At 36.3% G+C, this 17,231-nt stretch overlaps 1 protein-coding gene across 1 annotated transcript in view; it reads left to right on the forward strand.

The window, feature by feature from the left end:
• Positions 2,019–17,231, forward strand: part of LOC109223550 (phosphatidylinositol 4-kinase alpha 1) — a 35,344-nt gene continuing 20,131 nt past the window's right edge. Inside the window, exons 1-12 of the mRNA XM_019387914.1 lie at positions 2,019–3,304; positions 3,588–3,929; positions 4,016–4,171; positions 6,740–6,910; positions 7,052–7,210; positions 7,299–7,426; positions 7,504–7,810; positions 14,209–14,377; positions 14,530–14,747; positions 15,781–15,939; positions 16,039–16,221; positions 16,682–17,176. Coding sequence (XP_019243459.1) covers positions 2,465–3,304; positions 3,588–3,929; positions 4,016–4,171; positions 6,740–6,910; positions 7,052–7,210; positions 7,299–7,426; positions 7,504–7,810; positions 14,209–14,377; positions 14,530–14,747; positions 15,781–15,939; positions 16,039–16,221; positions 16,682–17,176 — 3,327 coding nt within the window. The 5' untranslated portion in view covers positions 2,019–2,464. The remainder of the gene's footprint in view (positions 3,305–3,587; positions 3,930–4,015; positions 4,172–6,739; positions 6,911–7,051; positions 7,211–7,298; positions 7,427–7,503; positions 7,811–14,208; positions 14,378–14,529; positions 14,748–15,780; positions 15,940–16,038; positions 16,222–16,681; positions 17,177–17,231) is intronic.

Genomic DNA, 17,231 nt, shown 5'->3' on the forward strand with positions numbered 1-17,231 from the left:
ATCAATTAACTTACGACGTACTCTCACGTAAGAAAATATGGGGTGTAACATCATTCCCCCCTTTGGAACATAATCGTTTAAAAAAGGCGCTCCTGGTTGAGCTATAATTTTGGAGCCAATAAAATGAACTCCATGACAAACTTGTTGTTGTGGATGAAGGCTATTTGCCGAATAGGTGGTCTTTGAGAGGGGGTGGGGTGGATTAAAAGTTAGAGGTTGGGATGGTAAAATGGGGCGGGGTATAAAGAGTAAGTTTAATATTAGGCCATGCACACATGGCAATTTGCACTACTAATTAGTTGGATATCGAAAAAGGGTTAAAAATACTCTTCTACTATGTGAAAAGGATCATTTATACCCTCCGTTATACTATTCATCCACTACAGCCCCTAACATTATAAAATAGGTGCAAAAATACCCTTTTATCTATCAGGGCCTCTATCATGTCCATACTATCCTACGTGGCCTGGCATTTTACTTAGGTAGACGCCACGTGAAAATGCCACCTTAAGACCCAACCCCATTTTACTCTTCCCCTATTTTTTTCTAATCCACCACCACATTCTCCTTAATCCAACAACCACCGCCAATAACACCCAACCACCACAATTACTATCACCACTTTGAACCCACAACCACAATCCTCCCTCACTCATCCTCTCTCTCTTTTTTTTTGTTTTTTTTTGTTTTTTGTTGTTTTTGTATTTGTGCAAATTCTGAATAACAATAAGTTCTCATAAAAATAAATTAGCTGCACTACCATTGACTATAGGGAAAAAGCTCCGACTTTCTTCCTACTACAATTGTGAAATAATTTCTTCTAGTTTGGATTTGCTCGGCGAGTTTTCTTTGTTCTTAATTAGGAAATAAAAAACTTTAAATACATAACAAATTTCTTATAGTTACCTACTACTCCTATTGATCTTAAACATTTAGAATTGCTTTTCTTTAACTTTAAAGTTGAGATTACAAGATAGTGAGTAAATATTGAAAGAAAAATGAGCCACGATGAAGTTATGTGACTTTTCAAATCACAGTAAAAAAAAAATCTAAAAAAAAATCATAGATGATGTGTTTGACTTACAAAAGAGTACATAACTATAATTAATAAAACTAGAGAAAGGAGCCTTTAACTCTATTTGAATCGCATATGATTTGTTGGACTTGTAATTGTTCCAGCGATTAGCAACTATTTGACAGATATACTGTGAATGCATCTTGGAACAATGAAGAAAAGCTTTATGGTTCTACTGGAGATCAGGGGTTCAAATATGGCTTGTTCGCATATAGCTTTTCCAGTATGCGTCATCTAAAAAGTTTAGGTAATTAATGCGAGAAAAGAAAATTTTAAATGCTCTAGTTTATAACTCTTTCCTATCATTTGTCATCATTTTTCATGGGATTCTCCTAGGATTTTATTTTGCCTTGTCAGTTAACAATTTTCTCACAGTTTTGATTGATTTGATTTAATTCATTTACAATCTTACTCTAAAGTGCATATGCAACTGTTTTTTTTTTGGAATTTTTTAATTATTCATCTTTAAGGATTAGTGCAATTAAAAAGAGGAGGGGGCGACTTGGGGGAGGGGGGGGGAGGGGGTTTCTGGGAGTGAGGTAGTGATTGTGGTGGTTGGGTGATGTTGGCGATGGTAGTTAGGTGAATGGAAAGGTGGTGGTGGATGAAAAATTGGGAAGAAACAAAATGGGGTTGGGACAGTGAGGTGGTATTGCCACATGTCTTCTACCTCAGCAAAATGTCTGACCAATAGGATGGTATTTGAAGGGTATTTTTGTACCTATTTGTAATGTGAGGGGATGTGTTGGACGGATCGGATATCACAGGGTATAAATAATCTTTGATATTTGACCCTTTTTCGATTAACTTTCCCTTAACAAAATAAATTTAGCCCATTTTGATAACGGCAAAAGCATATTTGACCCAACTTTTTAAAAAAATTAGATTAAAACCATTTCATATACTTAAATAATACTACTCACCGAGTATGAAACTAACGAGACGCACGGAGTACAGTTAATTCTGCCGAATAATTCGCGCCTGCATCAAATTCTGGGGAAAAAGACATAGTAGTACGAACCTAAGAACAAAAAAATCTGAGCGAGGCGCGCGATGTCCAGTGTGCTTCCCCCAAACTGAAAAAGAAAGAAAAAAAAAAAAAAACAGCGACGTAACAAGGAGCCGGCATCAGAATTCACGAATTGCACCTCATTTCTCCTCCATTATCCTCTTTGACACATTCTTATTACAATTTCCTATTAAATCTATAATAATATCCATTACCGCATTCGTGAATTCTTTTGGCTCCGTCACATTTCCATTTTCCTCCAGGTCCCTGATCCAGCCGATCGGGCCCTTTCCAGTTTTAATTTTGCCTATTATTTCCTGATCTAGTTGTCATTTCTTTAAATTATTTGGTTCATTCTGTTGACATAATTATTTCTAAAAATGGAGTCATTGATTGAGCTATGTGATTTAATCGCACAAAACCCAGCTCAATTCACAGAGAAATTAGCATGGATATGCGGCAGATGCCCTCCAGCAGAAGCCTTACTTGTTGGATCTTCTCCTAGGGTTTCAAGGTCTCAACTCAATGCCATACTCGCCGTTGCACGATTCCTCTCCAAATGTCCTAACCATTCGGATGAAATGCCCAAATCCCTCGTTCTCGCCTTCTATCGTTCAATTCCTTCCTCTTTTAACCCGCACTTTTGGCCTCAATCCCTTACAAACGACTCAATTGTTTCATTTTTCCGTGATTTTTTTGAATATATTTGTAAAGCATGTGAATTGTCTCCGGAATTTTCTGCCGACATAGCTAGATTCACGGGGGATATTGTGACATCGGCTTTAGGTAACAGGAGTGGTGATTTGGGGATTTCGAAGGCAGTTTTGAAAGCAATGTGTTATTATTTCCCTCCTATTGTTCCTTCTGATGCTAATAAGTTGGTTTCGGGTCTGCTCGAGCAGTTTGATAATTTCGTCCCTAGCTCTCCCCGAGAGCTGCTTGGAACTTCTTCCTCTCATAGTTCACCTATGAGCGTTAGCAATATAGATTTGTTAGGTGGAAGTAGTGGTGGTGGGTACAATGATGCAGATGGCAGTGCAGAGAAACAACGAGCTATTTCCTCATTCGAAGAGGAGCCACTTGATAGCCTTGAGAAAAGAGAAATGGCTTTGAAATTGATAGGAAATTTCCTGGAAAAAGTCTCTATTGAGGCCAATCTATTGGATAATGTTAGAGGTATCGTAAAGCAGCAATTTCAGTCGATGGTAGCATTTTTAAAGGTAAACATTTCAAGATATTGCTGTTTATTCAGTTTAATATATGTGGTGAATTTTTAGTCTTTAGGATAGTAGCTGCATTGTTGCGAAAAAGGGTTGGTTTAAAATGTAGTTTATTCTGTTTAATTATCCGCGGTGCCTTTTCTTCAGAGTAGAAATTGCATGTTACTAGAAAGCATGGTGTAATTGCAGTTTATTTCAATAAATGTGTGGTTTATTGCTCGTTAGAAGAGAAGATGAAAAAGTTAGTGAAAAGGATGGTCTAATTAACTTGGTTGACTGGCAGATAAGGAAGCGTGATTGGTCAGAACAAGGGCAGTCGCTGAAAGTTAGGATCAATGCCAAACTTGCTGTTTATCAAGCAGCAGCCAGATTGCAGATTAAAACTCTTGCATCCCTTGATTTGGATGGAAAATCATCAAAAAGATTGTTGCAGGGAGCTCTTGCTTCATTGATAGAGGCTGCAGAGGCATGTTTATTCTCAGTGTGGCGAAAGTTGAGAGCATGTGAAGAGCTATTCCGCTCCTTGCTTTCTGGAATTTCCCATGCTGCTGTTGCTCGTGATGGTCAGATGCTTCGAGTGCTTCTCATTCGGTTTAAGCCTCTTGTGCTGGCGACATGTGCTCAGGTACAGCATTCAGCTGCATTAAGTCGCACTTATGGTTCAATGGTGATTGCAGAATCTAGCATAACTTCATGATTATGGGTTTACAGGCAGACAGTTGGGGCAGCAACCAGGGGGCCTTGTTTGAAAGCGTGTTGAAGACAAGTTGCGAGATAATTCAGTTTGGATGGAACAAGGATCGATCTCCTGTGGACACTTTTATTATGGGATTTCCTATTTGTGAAAGGAATCGTTATGAGGAAGAGGTTAGTTTTACCTTGCAGTTTATTGGCCATTTGAATAACTCGCACACATTAATCATAAGCTAGTGGAAGTAAATGGATGTTTGTTGATGAATCAAGAGGTAGTAAACATTGCCTGTTGTTTGGAGTCGCTAGATAAAATTATTTGCAAGTTAAAGTTGCTAGTCATTTGCTCCGCATGTTGCAAATGGAGCCAATTCTGGAAGGTAGAATGTTGTTAGTATCATTTGTTCTAGTATAAGTCATTTCGGTAATTTTTTCCTGATTAAACTATTATACTGGACATATATGGATAAACACATCTATTACTACGTACAATAACTTCCTATGACTTTTTATTTATTCTTTTTAATTTTGTTTTGTGCCTGACGCACATTAGTAGTCTACAAAAGAAGAATCTGCCATCTGGCTCTTCCTCTTCCTCCTTTTTTTTTTTTTTTGATAGGTATAGTAAGAATCTTGTCGCAGTAAAACCAGCAATATGAGAGTGCCGGAGTATACACAAACTTTGAATAAAGCAGGCTAAGCCTTAAAAAGCTAAAAAGACTCTATCAAAATATCTATTTCACATCTTTCCATTTACAACAAGCTAACAACTGTAAGCATTTTTGTGTGTCAAGATTACTCCTTTTTAGCATTTTCAAGGTAAAAGTTCCCACTTTTGTGTGTCAAGATTGCTCCTTTTTAGCATTTTCAGGTTTAATTTTGTGATGTCATATTTACCTCAATGTGCTTGACAAGCTAGTGTTTTTTCCTTGCAAAATTATGGGTTTTTTATTACCATTTTATCTGCCTAGCAAAGCCTAAACTATAAAAGCAACCTTTTTGGTTATATTGATGAAAAAACAAAAAAAATGTTTTGTCATAATTGATGTCCTGGAATTGAAGGAAGATATTTTTGTGACATTGAACTTTTACTTGGTATATACTCTGTGTATACTCAGTGTGCACCAAATAAAACATGTCAAGTTTAGGGGGGTCACGAGGTATTCTGCCAAAAAAGATTTTCGCTTTTCCTTCCGACATAAAAGTCCTTCCTATGCTGTTGAGCAACATTTCCACCTTTGATGTCATAGAACTGAGACATTAAGTATGTTTGAAGAGTATCTAGCACACTGTTAATTAATGCCACTCCTTTCCTCTCCCACAAAAACTGGCATTTCCAGGTTGATTGTTTTCTATCAGATTTTTCATGTTGATAACTTGGAGTGGTGAAGACCCTTTTGATTGTATAGATCAGAGATTGTGTCATTGAATGTGTGTTGACTTCTGCAGTTCACGTGATCTTACAGTTAATGTAAATTAAATTCATCTTTCTCCCTCTTAATTTACTCCAGTAGAGTCTAGCTTCCTTGTGCCCCAACTCTAGAGTCTAGCTTCACTGTGTTCTGCTTCAATTACTAGGTCATTATTTAAGCTTTTATCTATTTTTCTTGAAGTAAAACTGTGTTATCAAGTTGTGAGTTCAAGATTAGTCTGTGAGCTTTGTTTTTTCTTAGATTTGGTTGTTTTAAGGCCTAAGAACGGACAAGATTGACTTGTGCCTCAAATGTCTGTAATTTTTACAACTGATTATTGTGTAAACATCCTCTTTATTTCCCTCAGAAATTTGCTCTTTCTCTAGTTTTGATAATAAAAAACTGAATGTGCTCTTTCATGTTGCAAGGACAAAACTTTTGGCATTTAATGTCTTGATTAGTGGTTTAATCTGCACTGTTGAGTTTCTGGTTTCTCCTAGGCTCACAGAAGAGAAGGATTTTTCTTGTGAGTCACAGAACCCTTAGAAATTGTGCTAGCTTTTTGAATGCTTGCTTAGGGACCTGTATGTTTGATTTTCCTTTAGGAGTTAATTGGTATATCATGTGAAATATTTCGTTTCGTTATTGTTCGATGTAAATGTTGTGAAAAGTTTGTATCAAAAAAGTTGAGATAGTTACCAGTCAAAAAAATATAATTTATCAAAAATTCTGTCTTATCATATTCATTTTCCTTCAATTCTATTTGATCCTGCTATATAAATAGGAAGACTTTAGGTCAGCCTAGTACCATTGTATTTCTTTGTTCCATACTTGTTATGTGCTAGTCAATTAAATCGGTTGAATTATTGTTCACATTGAAAGGAGTCAAGACTCATAAGGAATCGTTTAATGATTCCCTCTCAAAAAAAAAAAGAAGAAGATATGTTACCAGCAAAAGAAGTTGAAAATAATTTACTCATCAAACGAAAACAATCAAAGAAAATAATCGAAGTTAGTTTTCGTTTGACCTGAGAAAAGCTCTTGGTCTTCTTCTTGACATTTGCTGATGATAAAGTATTGAAATCTAATACTTTTATAGCTTATATGCATCCATTTACATTGAAGTTTGCTTGTTATCCAGCTTTACAAGCTGCAAAACCTATAGCTGAAGTATAGCTTTTTTTGTTTTTTATTTACTTATTGTTTTTCAATTTTTTTTAATTACATAGGGGATAGGGGAAGGGGAAATGGGGGACATATTGCTTAATTCTCTTAGTGTTTCTTTATTAGTCTCTGTTTTGATTATATTATTTGCAAATGCCTACTTTTCCAGGTAGAGAAGGAGAAGCAGGCAGCTCCTTCCCTGCAGTTGAACGTTATAAGGTTACTAGCTGATCTGAATTCTTCAGTTAAGAGGCCTGAAATTGTGGATATGATATTGCCTAAATTCATTGAAAGTTTAGAGGAGCGTGATGCATCAATACCAGGCTTATTGAGACTCCGAGTATGAAAATCTCTTTTCATCACAAACCTAGTGCAGTATCTCTGCAACATTTACTCAAGTTTTGAAAGCCTTTACTCTGTTAACTGAGCTAATTGAATCACTTTCTGAGTTTCTCAACCTGTTTTTGTTGAGCTGCTGCAGCTTCTTGATGCTGTTGCTCGTATGGCAAGTTTAGGCTTTGAGAAGTCCTACCGTGAAGCTGTTGTTCTGATGACAAGGAGTTACTTAAGTAAGCTTGCTGCTGTTGGCTCAGCTGAAAGTAAGACCGCAGCCCCAGAGGCCACAACAGAGCGTGTTGAGGTGGGCTCATGGTGTTTTATCATGTTATAGCAGTTAATTATCACCATCTCTTATTGATAGATTGCTCACATGTTCAATCACATTCTAGACACTTCCCGCAGGATTTCTTCTGATTGCCAGAGACTTGACTACTCCTAAGTTGCGTACAGACTACCGTCAACGTTTGCTATCCCTGTGCTCAGATGTGGGCTTGGCTGCAGAGTCAAAAAGTGGAAAGTAGGTTTTTGTAATGTTGGCTGAGAATGTGCTTTACTGGAGTGTTTCTGGATGAACTCAGGGTCTGTATTTTGCAGGAGTGGAGCAGATTTTCTTGGGCCTCTCCTTCCTGCTGTGGCTGAGATATGTTCAGATTTTGATCCTACTGTAGACGTTGAACCTTCACTCTTGAAGTTGTTTAGGAACTTGTGGTTCTATATTGCTCTCTTTGGGTTAGCTCCTCCATTACAGAACCTTAATGGCATGGCAAAGTCAGTATCAACGACTCTAAACAGTGTTGGTAGCATGGGAGCAATTGCACTTCAAGCGGTGAGTGGTCCATACATGTGGAGTGCTGATTGGTCCTCCGCTGTCCAACGCATTTCTCAAGGAACCCCACCACTTGTAAGTTTGGTTCTGACTTAGAAGTTCAGCGTGCTGAGAAAAGTTTGTTATCATCTCTTCTCCTAGAATGTTACTTCTTATGTTGAAATTGCTGCCTTGTTGCAGCTATTGTAGGTCAATCTCGAGAAACATGTTAAGAAAATGCTTAAGATGTTGCACCTGTAGGTGCATTCCTATGTCATGTGTGCTACATATTTTCATCCCAACTTAGTAGTTTAGGGGTTTTCCTAGTAATTCCTCTTGCTCATTTAGCTCTAATATTTTGCTCTTTTTCTTCGTCTTCCTTGATTAAGATGAGGTTCATTTTGGAAAACCTACATCACAACAACATGAACAGAAAAAGAGGTTCATTTTGCCGATCCATTTCATGCCAATGCACAAGGTATCCGGCGTTACGTAGGATCCGGGGAAGGGCCGCACCCTAAGGGTGTGATGTAACCAGTCTAACCTAATACAAGCATTAGTGGTTGCTTCCACAGCTTGAACCCGTGACCTATAGGTCACATGGAGACAACTTTACCATTGCTCCAAGGCCCCCCTTCAGCCATTTCATTCCAATATTCGTAAATAATTTATCTGTGTAGGCAAATTAAAGGTTTTCTAAGTTAGGATTCTCTAATAGCCTGTTTGGCCAAGCTTCTTTTTGGCCAAAAGTGCTTTTTTTTTTTTTTGGCCAAAAGCACTTTTGGCCAAAAATTGAGGTGTTTGGCCAAGCTTTTGGAAGGAAAAAAAGTGCTTTTGAGGAGAAGCAGAAGCAGTTTTGGAGAAGCAGAAAAAAGTAGCTTCTCTCCAAAAGCACTTTTTTGAAAAGCACTTTTGAGAAAAATACACTTAGAAGCAGTTTTTTAAAGCTTGGCCAAACACTAATTGCTGCTCAGAAGTGCTTTTCAAACTAATTAGCCAAACACAAACTGCTTCTCACCAAAAGTACTTTTGAGAAAAGCACTTTTGAAAAAAAGCACTTCTCAAAATAAGCTGATTTTTGCAGCTTGGCCAAACAGGCTATAAATCTCATTATTCCTACCAAACCTAGTGTAACTTAAAGAACAATAAGAACTAAGTCTAAATCAAACTAGTTGATGTTGCAGGATCCTTGCTTAAAAGTTGTTATTTGTTAGCTAAGTTAGCATTAATTCTGATAGATTAAAGTTCTTTTGAGGCTAATTCTCTCAACGTGATTTTGCACTTTGCACTGTCTCCTTTTAGTACCTTCAATTATTGTACTGTCATGCTTAGGAACGCCATATTGGATCTCTACTTAGTATATGATCAAACCATCTCAGACGACTTTCTCTCAATTTATCTTCTATTTGTGCTACTTGCACCCTCTATCTGATGTGATTGTTTTTTACCTTGCCTAATTTTATGTGAATGTATATTCATCTTAACATTTGCATTTTCTTGGAGTAAAGTGGAGATCTTAACATTTCATCAGAAAAAGTAGAGATCTTAACACTTGCATTTCGACAACACTTATTTGAGGCATAATATTCACTTTCATATACATTGCCTGTTTCACAACTGTTCTATAGAACTTATATTTTATCTTTTGCTTTATTAGGTATCTTCATAATTTACATCGCATAACAATCTTCCATTTGGACCATTCCTATTTTAGGTCTCTATTATGCCATTCCTTTAGAGCACTAAGTCTAGATATCCGAATTTTCTGTATATAGGCATAACAATTCCGTCCAATCTTATTTTATCTTCGTTCTTCTTATGGGCCTAAAGTTCAAAAGTGCGCTTAAGCCCTGAAGCGAGGCTCAAAACATGTTGGGCACTTCGTCTCGCTTAGCGGGCTCTTCAGTGTTTTCATCAAGGCTCTAAGACATACTTTTCCTTTCCAATGAACGTAATTCTGAAGAGGCGACACTAAACAATTGATATTTCATTTTATCGTAAATTTTCTTCAATTTCATTGTCCATATATTTGGTATTCATGCTTATAGATATTAGTCTTGGATAACACACACACACATATATATAGGAGCGTACGCAAGAATTTTGTAAGCGGTGTCGATATTTATAGAAGAACTGGAATATAAATTTGATATCATACTTTTAGACAAAAATAGCCTTAGTCTATTGATTTTGTTGAGTCTTAAGTTATAAAAGGTCATGAGTTCAATTCTACTTCATCACAATTTTTAACCACAAAGGCTCTCTCAAATATTTGCAAAAGAAAAATGTGCTAGTTGAGGTTTGAACCTTTGACCTCTTAGAGCAAAATCAAGCACATAACCAACACACCAAGACACAATTTATATCAAGTGGGGTCATTTTTCCTACTTATCCATTTCCGTACATTGTTAATACATATATTTAGTAAAATTTTCCGACGACGCGGTGCCGCGTGACACCGCTTCGGTAAGCGTGCATCTGCCCCTATATATATATATATATATATATATATATATATAAATTGTCGGAAGCGGTGTCGCGTGACACCGCTTCGGTAAGCGTGCATCTGCCCCTATATATATATATATATATATATATATTCTTCATGAAAGGCCGCACTTTATTGCGCTTTGCGCTTAAAGCCCCACCCGGCCTTAGAGTTTTTTTTTGCGCTTTTCGCCTTTGATAACACTGGCTTAAACTTGTTGTTCATGTATTATGCTTACTTTTACTTATTCTAAACTACTTACTCTCTAGAGTAGTTCTCCACAGTATTCCCTAGCTAGTTTGTGAGTTAACACAATATCACCTGCAAATTGTATATAATGAATATCATCCTGTATGCTATCAAGATATTATTGGTTAATTCATGCATAACTAGGCTAAAACAAGTATCAGTTCAAGGCAGATCCTTGGTGTAAATCCAATGTTATGAGAAACTTTTCTCTCTATTCTCACACATGTGACAACTTGCTCTTAAATATCTTTTACAGTAATTACATATTTGGTATGAGTTCCTTTTTTTCAGACACCCACCAAAAGACCTTCCATAGCACTTTGTCATATCTATTTTTTATCTATGTCAATGAATAGAACATGGAGATCCTTCTTCGTCTCTCTGTAAACTTTCATCAATCTTCAATAATATATCTTTGGTTGTAGGTCTGCTTAGACACATAACCAAACTTGTCGCTTATCACATTTGTAGTGTTCTAATGTCTCCAAGGCTACACTCTGTTGTTCTTTCCTGAAGTTTCATCATAGACTCAGTTTATATCTAGTTGGTTCACACAACTTTGAACATCTCATTGTTTTATAGTCAGAACCAAGGTACTCTTGTCCACTTGTTTGGCGTCTTTTCACTTCTTAATATAATAACATTGAATAACTTGGTTAGTTATGGTATTCCGGCACAGTGTTTGGAAAAGCGATCGCTTAAAGCGACGAAGCGACAGGGCATCGCTTTTTACTGCCTGAGGCGACGCGATCGTGTGAAGCGCACGCTTCAGTGAAAAAAGCGACAAGGCGACGAGGCGACAAAGCGAGTGAAGCGATCGCTTTTGTTAAAAAATCACAGCTGGGCCCTTTTTTTTTTAAAAAAAAAGATTGGGTCTGTTTGTAAATTATACTAAACAGACCCCTATGCTCGCTATTACAGATCCTCGACAAAACAGAGTGTAAACAGACGCCTTCTCTCTTCTTCATTGCAAAACTAGGGTTTCTGCCATTTCTCAGTCCAGGTAAATTCTTCTTCTCCTTCTTCTTATTTTTTTCTTTCTTCTTTCTTTCTTCTTCTTGTCCAGATTCTCCTTTTTTTTTTTCTTTCTTTTTCCTTCTTTCTTCCTTCTTCTTCTTCTTCTTCTTCTCTTCTCTTTTTCACTTTTTCTCGTCCAGCGTCTGCACAGCTAGGGCAGGCGCTGTTTTCTTTTTTTCCCCCCTTTTATTCTTCTTAATTTTAATATGTATTTTAGTTTATAAAATTAATTATTTTATATATGTTATATTTTCGGTTTATTTGATTAATTTTATATGTAGTTCAGTTTAGAAAATTAATTATTATATATATATATATATATATATTTATATATGTTATATTTTAGTTTATTTGACCTTTTTAATGTGTATTTTAGTTTATAAATTAATTATTATATATATGTTATATTTTCAGTTTGATTAATTGTAAAATGTATTTCAGTTTAGAAAATTAATTATTATATATATATATATATATATATATATATATATATATATATATATATGTTATATTTTAGTTTATTTGATTTTTTTAATATGTATTTCAGTTTATAAATTAATTATTATATATATTATTATATATATTATATGTATTTTAAGAATTGCGCTTCACTTCAATGAAGCGTACGCTTCGCTTTTGAAGCGAGGCGAGCCCCTGTCGCTTTTTTGCGCTTCAGCTCTCAAAAACACTGTTCCGACATCCCAAAGGCACTTCCAAACCATTATAAGGATACTATTTGGGTTTATCACAAGCCTTTCTTACCCTAATATATTTCGTGACATCCTTGATCCTTTACTTTAGCACATCTAATTATATTAATGTAGCTAAGGTTTCTAGAAAAACCTGTCATTAGACGATTTTTATATGAGCATGTATTGTGATTGTGTTCTTCAATTTCTTGCCCTCAGGGCTCTGGTCAAGTGGTAAGATTGCATCCCGTGATTTGTGGATTAGGTGCACAATACATGTTTGAATTTGCGGCAGACAAAAGCCTGGTATTTACAGTGGCGGATGTACATGGACACTTATGGGTGCTTGAGCACCCATTACTTTTAACCAGATTTAGTAAATTTGCATAGACAATTATAAAAATAGTTAGATAAATATAGAGTGAGCACCCACAACTAAACTCCTTTTTCCTCTTTTTTCGGATTTTTTATCGGCGAGCACCCATCACTTTAAAATTCTGGATCCGCCACTTGGTATTTAAGTCGAGAAAGGTAGAGTGGCGGCTCCACTATCTATCGAATTTTTGATCAAGGGCACTGGAATAAATAAAGTTCCTCGAGTTCTCATTACATAAGTTTCTTATATGGCTGTCTCTTTTGTGTTGGTCCTTTTGACCGAGTGGAAAGAACTGCAGTATTGGTGCATTTACTTCCAAACCGAAAATAAGGATATCACATGTCTAAAGATAACATATTGATCCACATGTTTGATATTTTTCTTGATCTCAATTATTTGAGAAGGGAGGGATCAATGTTGTTAAAAGCCATTGCTTCGTCGCTTCAAGCGATGAAATGACGTGAAATGAAGGCTTGTCGTTTGATGAATGAAGCCATGCGCTTCATAGAAGTGTGTGCTTCAAACAATGACACACAAAGTGATCCCAACAAAAAATTGCTGTTTTTTTGAATCTCAACTTTGAGAAGCTGGATTACTATCAACATTATTGCATACTGGATGCCAGAATTAGTTATATTAATTGTCTTCTCAAAAATTGGTTATATTGATTGAGATATTATTATAGTACTAAACTGATATATATTTGATTTTTTTTATATTTTGTAAATTGTACAACCCACTTCAAGGAAGCCTTCGCTTCACTTCTCGCTTTAGTCATATCATTTTTGTGTGCTTTTAGGGGTCGTTTGGTAGGAGGTATTAGAAAAAATAATACAAGCATTAGCTCTGTGCATTAGTAATACCTTGTTTGGTACATTTTTTCAACCTGGGTCTTGTATTAGTTATACATCATTCTTGGTATTATGCTATGTATAAGCAATGCATAGAAAACCATGACATTAGTAATGCAAGGGTTTTTAATACTTGCATAAACATGGTTAAAGACCTAATTGCCGCCCTCAAATCCCTAAAAACCCATCTCAAATACTTTCCCCCGTATTATTAGCAAATGGCAAACAAACTTCTCTCTCTGTACGCTTTGGCCATGGAAATAGTGGGAATTCCATGTGACTGACCATGTTATCGTTCCAAACAGAATGTAGCCCAAGAGTGTGAAACATCTAATTTTGAATTAACGTCACAACTTTACCTAGTTTTACAATGAATGATGTAGTTACTTTTTATAGCTAAAGTTAAAAATTGTGGAGGGTACTTTTGTAAACACCCAATTTTCAAAAAATTATGCAATGCCTTAATACACCAAACCAAACAGTGTATAAAAAATAATCTCAGCATAACTAATGCCAGCATTACTAATACACTCTATTCAGCACTATTCTTATACCTCCTACCAAATGACCCCTTAGCTTTTAAACCACTGTGAGGGATGTGATATGTGGAGAAAAAGAGACTAGAAAGATATATGGGTTGTTCTTGTTATTTACTTCAAGGTGGTATAGTTTATCCTACTCACAAGCCATAACTTCAAAACAGGCCAATAACTGTGCGATTTCTTTTCATCTTGAATCTTGTAATATTTCTCTTTTCATGTTAATACTGTAATTCGTTTAACCGAATAGTTTATATAAGGCGTCTAAGACGTGCTGTTTACCAGGTTGTGAGCTCCGTGAAGTGGCTTGAAGATGAGTTGGAACTTAATGCTCTTCATAACCCAGGTAGTCGGCGTGGTAGTGGCAATGAGAAAGCTGCCGTTAACCAAAGAACTGCTCTTTCTGCTGCTTTAGGAGGGCGTATGGAAGTTTCAGCGATGAGCACAATTTCCGGTTTGTTGAATTTCTTCGTGTTCGGATTTGGTTTGAGAAGGAAATCAAGTTCTTAATGAATTTTAATTGTTTAGGAGATGTTCTTTGCTTAGATACAAATGATGATCGAGATGTTTCTAGGCTTCACAGATAATTTTATTTGGCCTTTACAGGTGTCAAGTCAACTTATCTACTTGCTGTAGCGTTTTTGGAGATCATACGGTTTAGTAGTAATGGTGGGATTCTCAGTGTGGGCCCTAGTTCAACAGCTTCTAGAAGTGCATTCAGCTGTGTCTTCGAATACTTAAAGAGTCCTGGTCTCACGCCAGCTGTCTCACAGTGCTTGACTGCAATTGTTCACAGGGCTTTTGAAACAGCAGTAGCGTGGCTGGTACTTATAACTTTCTGCTATGTCTTGCTGTACACACTAATCACTTGCAGTTATAAGGTTATAAATTACCAGTATATCTAAAATTTTCTTAAAAAGAGTACTGTAATATGATGGTTGAAGGATACCAGAAATGCAAGTTAAGTGAAAGAAACAGAATGCACAAATCATCGAGAATTCATAGAACTAAATGAAAAATATTGTTGAATACCAAATGCAGTGAAACAAAAAAGAACAGTTAAACTGTATATTTTCAGAGTATGATAGGTTTGTTTACTTAAACATTTTAACTTATATCTCTAAAATTCAGCATTCATCTTTGTATACATCTTGTTTTGTATTTTTAACTTATGTGCAATAATGTTCTGTATTCAGCTTTGTTTACAATTTATATGTGTATCTTGTACGTTAAATATCCTTTGCTGTGTGTGTTTCCCATATGGATATTTTAATAACTGTCTTCCTTTCTCTCTTTACGAATTTGTTAGCTTCCAATTTCTGTCTTCGAAACAATTTAGCCCCTCGTTTTGTTTGCAAAATTCTCAATTGCCTAAATAGTATGTTGTTTTCATTGTTTTCTCTTTCTGAACGAGTTCAGACCAAAACTGCTGATTATTTTGCTTCTTATTGGTTATTGCATTCCACCATCATATGCATCAAACGGCGTAGCCTCTTTCCATCTAGAATCTTTAGGGGATTGCCTGGGAATTTATCGTAGAAAATAGGGATAAGGGGCATTCTTTTTGCATCTGGAGGCAATTGTGTATATCTGTACTCGACTTAGAGCATTTTAAATTTCTTTAGCTGAAGACGAACATTTTGAAATTGTTATGGACAAAGTTCGTCCCATTAGAAATCAACTTTGAACTGTATAGCATCCCTTTTTAGTTACTTTTTCTTAGTGAAAAAGCTAATGGAGATCATAGTTTTTAAACAAACATAAATTGCTGATCTTCTTCTCTTGCCTCCCCATTCGGTTTCTTGTCTTTTTTGTCTTTTTACATAAAGATCATAAGATCCCAGTAACTTGCTGCAGGAGGATAGGATGTCTGAGACTGGACCTGAAGCAGAGTATAGGGAATCTACGTTGTCCACACATGCCAGTTTCCTTGTAAAAAATTTGTCTCAAAGGGATGAGCATATACGAGATATCTCAGTCAATTTGCTGAATCAATTAAGAGATCGCTTTCCTCAGGTGGCGTTTCGCTGCTGCTTGTACCGAGTGTCAAATTTGTTTTACTTTGCTTCTCGCCATTGGTTGATACTAACGGTTGAATAGTTCACTGGCTTGCAGATTTTGTGGAATTCTTCTTGTCTAGATTCACTGTTGTTTTCAGTGCACAATGATCCACCTTCATCTGTAGTCAATGATCCTGCTTGTGTTGCTACTATTCGCTCTTTGTACCAAAGGACTGTTCGCGAATGGATAATTGTTTCACTTTCACAGGCTCCTTGTACTAGTCAGGGGCTTCTTCAGGTTCGTTATTCCATCAGTTTCGAGTTTCATGACAATGCTGTATCACTTTTTTTTCCCTCCGTATTACATTTTTCAAGTATGTTTGTTTGTCTATGTTCATTTGCTTGTGCATATGCTCTTGCTAAGGGGTTGATGCACTTTGCTTAGAGTGCAAAATGAATATTTGGGTCTCTCTCTCCGCTACAATACAGGCAGACAAAATTATTTTGTTGGAAAAACATCACTAGCCTTTAACATTGGTAAACCCATTGTCTTTTTTATGTAGGAGTAAATATTTTGCGTGCAGATGGTATTTTAGCTTTATTTAGTAACGAAGTTTAAAATGTCAGATACCTTTTTGCCTAAAGATCTGAATTTGCGTGGTTTGTACAGATGTTTTACCGGATTTTTACCTTCTTTGCTATCCTATCACACTTTCTATTTTACATATTATTAGCTAGTCTCTCTTTCCTTGCTTCAGGAAATGCTTTGTAAAGCAAACACTTGGCAAAAATCACAGCCTACAGCAGAAGTTGTTTCTCTCTTATCCGAGATAAAAATTGGTACTGGTAAAAATGATTGTTGGACCGGAACAAAAACAGCAAATATTCCTGCTGTTATGGCTGCAGCAGCTGCAGCATCTGGAGCAAAATTAAAATTGACGGAGGCGTTTAATTTAGAGGTGCTCAGTACTGGTATGATCAGTGCAACTGTGAAGTGTAATCATGCTGGAGAAATTGCTGGGATGAGAAGGTTATATGAGAGTATTGGTAGCCTTGATCGGCCAGCATTGGGTCCCGGTGATATGGTGGATAATTTGCAGCCAAAAACTGAGTCCTTTTCTGAGGTTTTACTTACAAAGTTTGTTCGACTGCTGCAGAAATTTGTTAATACTGCAGAAAAAGGGGAAGAAGTGGATAAGTCATCATTCCATGAAACTTGTTCTCAAGCAACTGCTTTGCTTCTCTCTCATCTGGTACAAAAAGTTTCTAATTCCTACCACTCTTTGCTTTCTTAGGCTGGGATGAAAC

The sequence above is a fragment of the Nicotiana attenuata genome, chromosome 3 (assembly GCF_001879085.1).
Source record: "Nicotiana attenuata strain UT chromosome 3, NIATTr2, whole genome shotgun sequence".
NCBI classification, from domain to species: Eukaryota; Viridiplantae; Streptophyta; class Magnoliopsida; order Solanales; family Solanaceae; genus Nicotiana; species Nicotiana attenuata.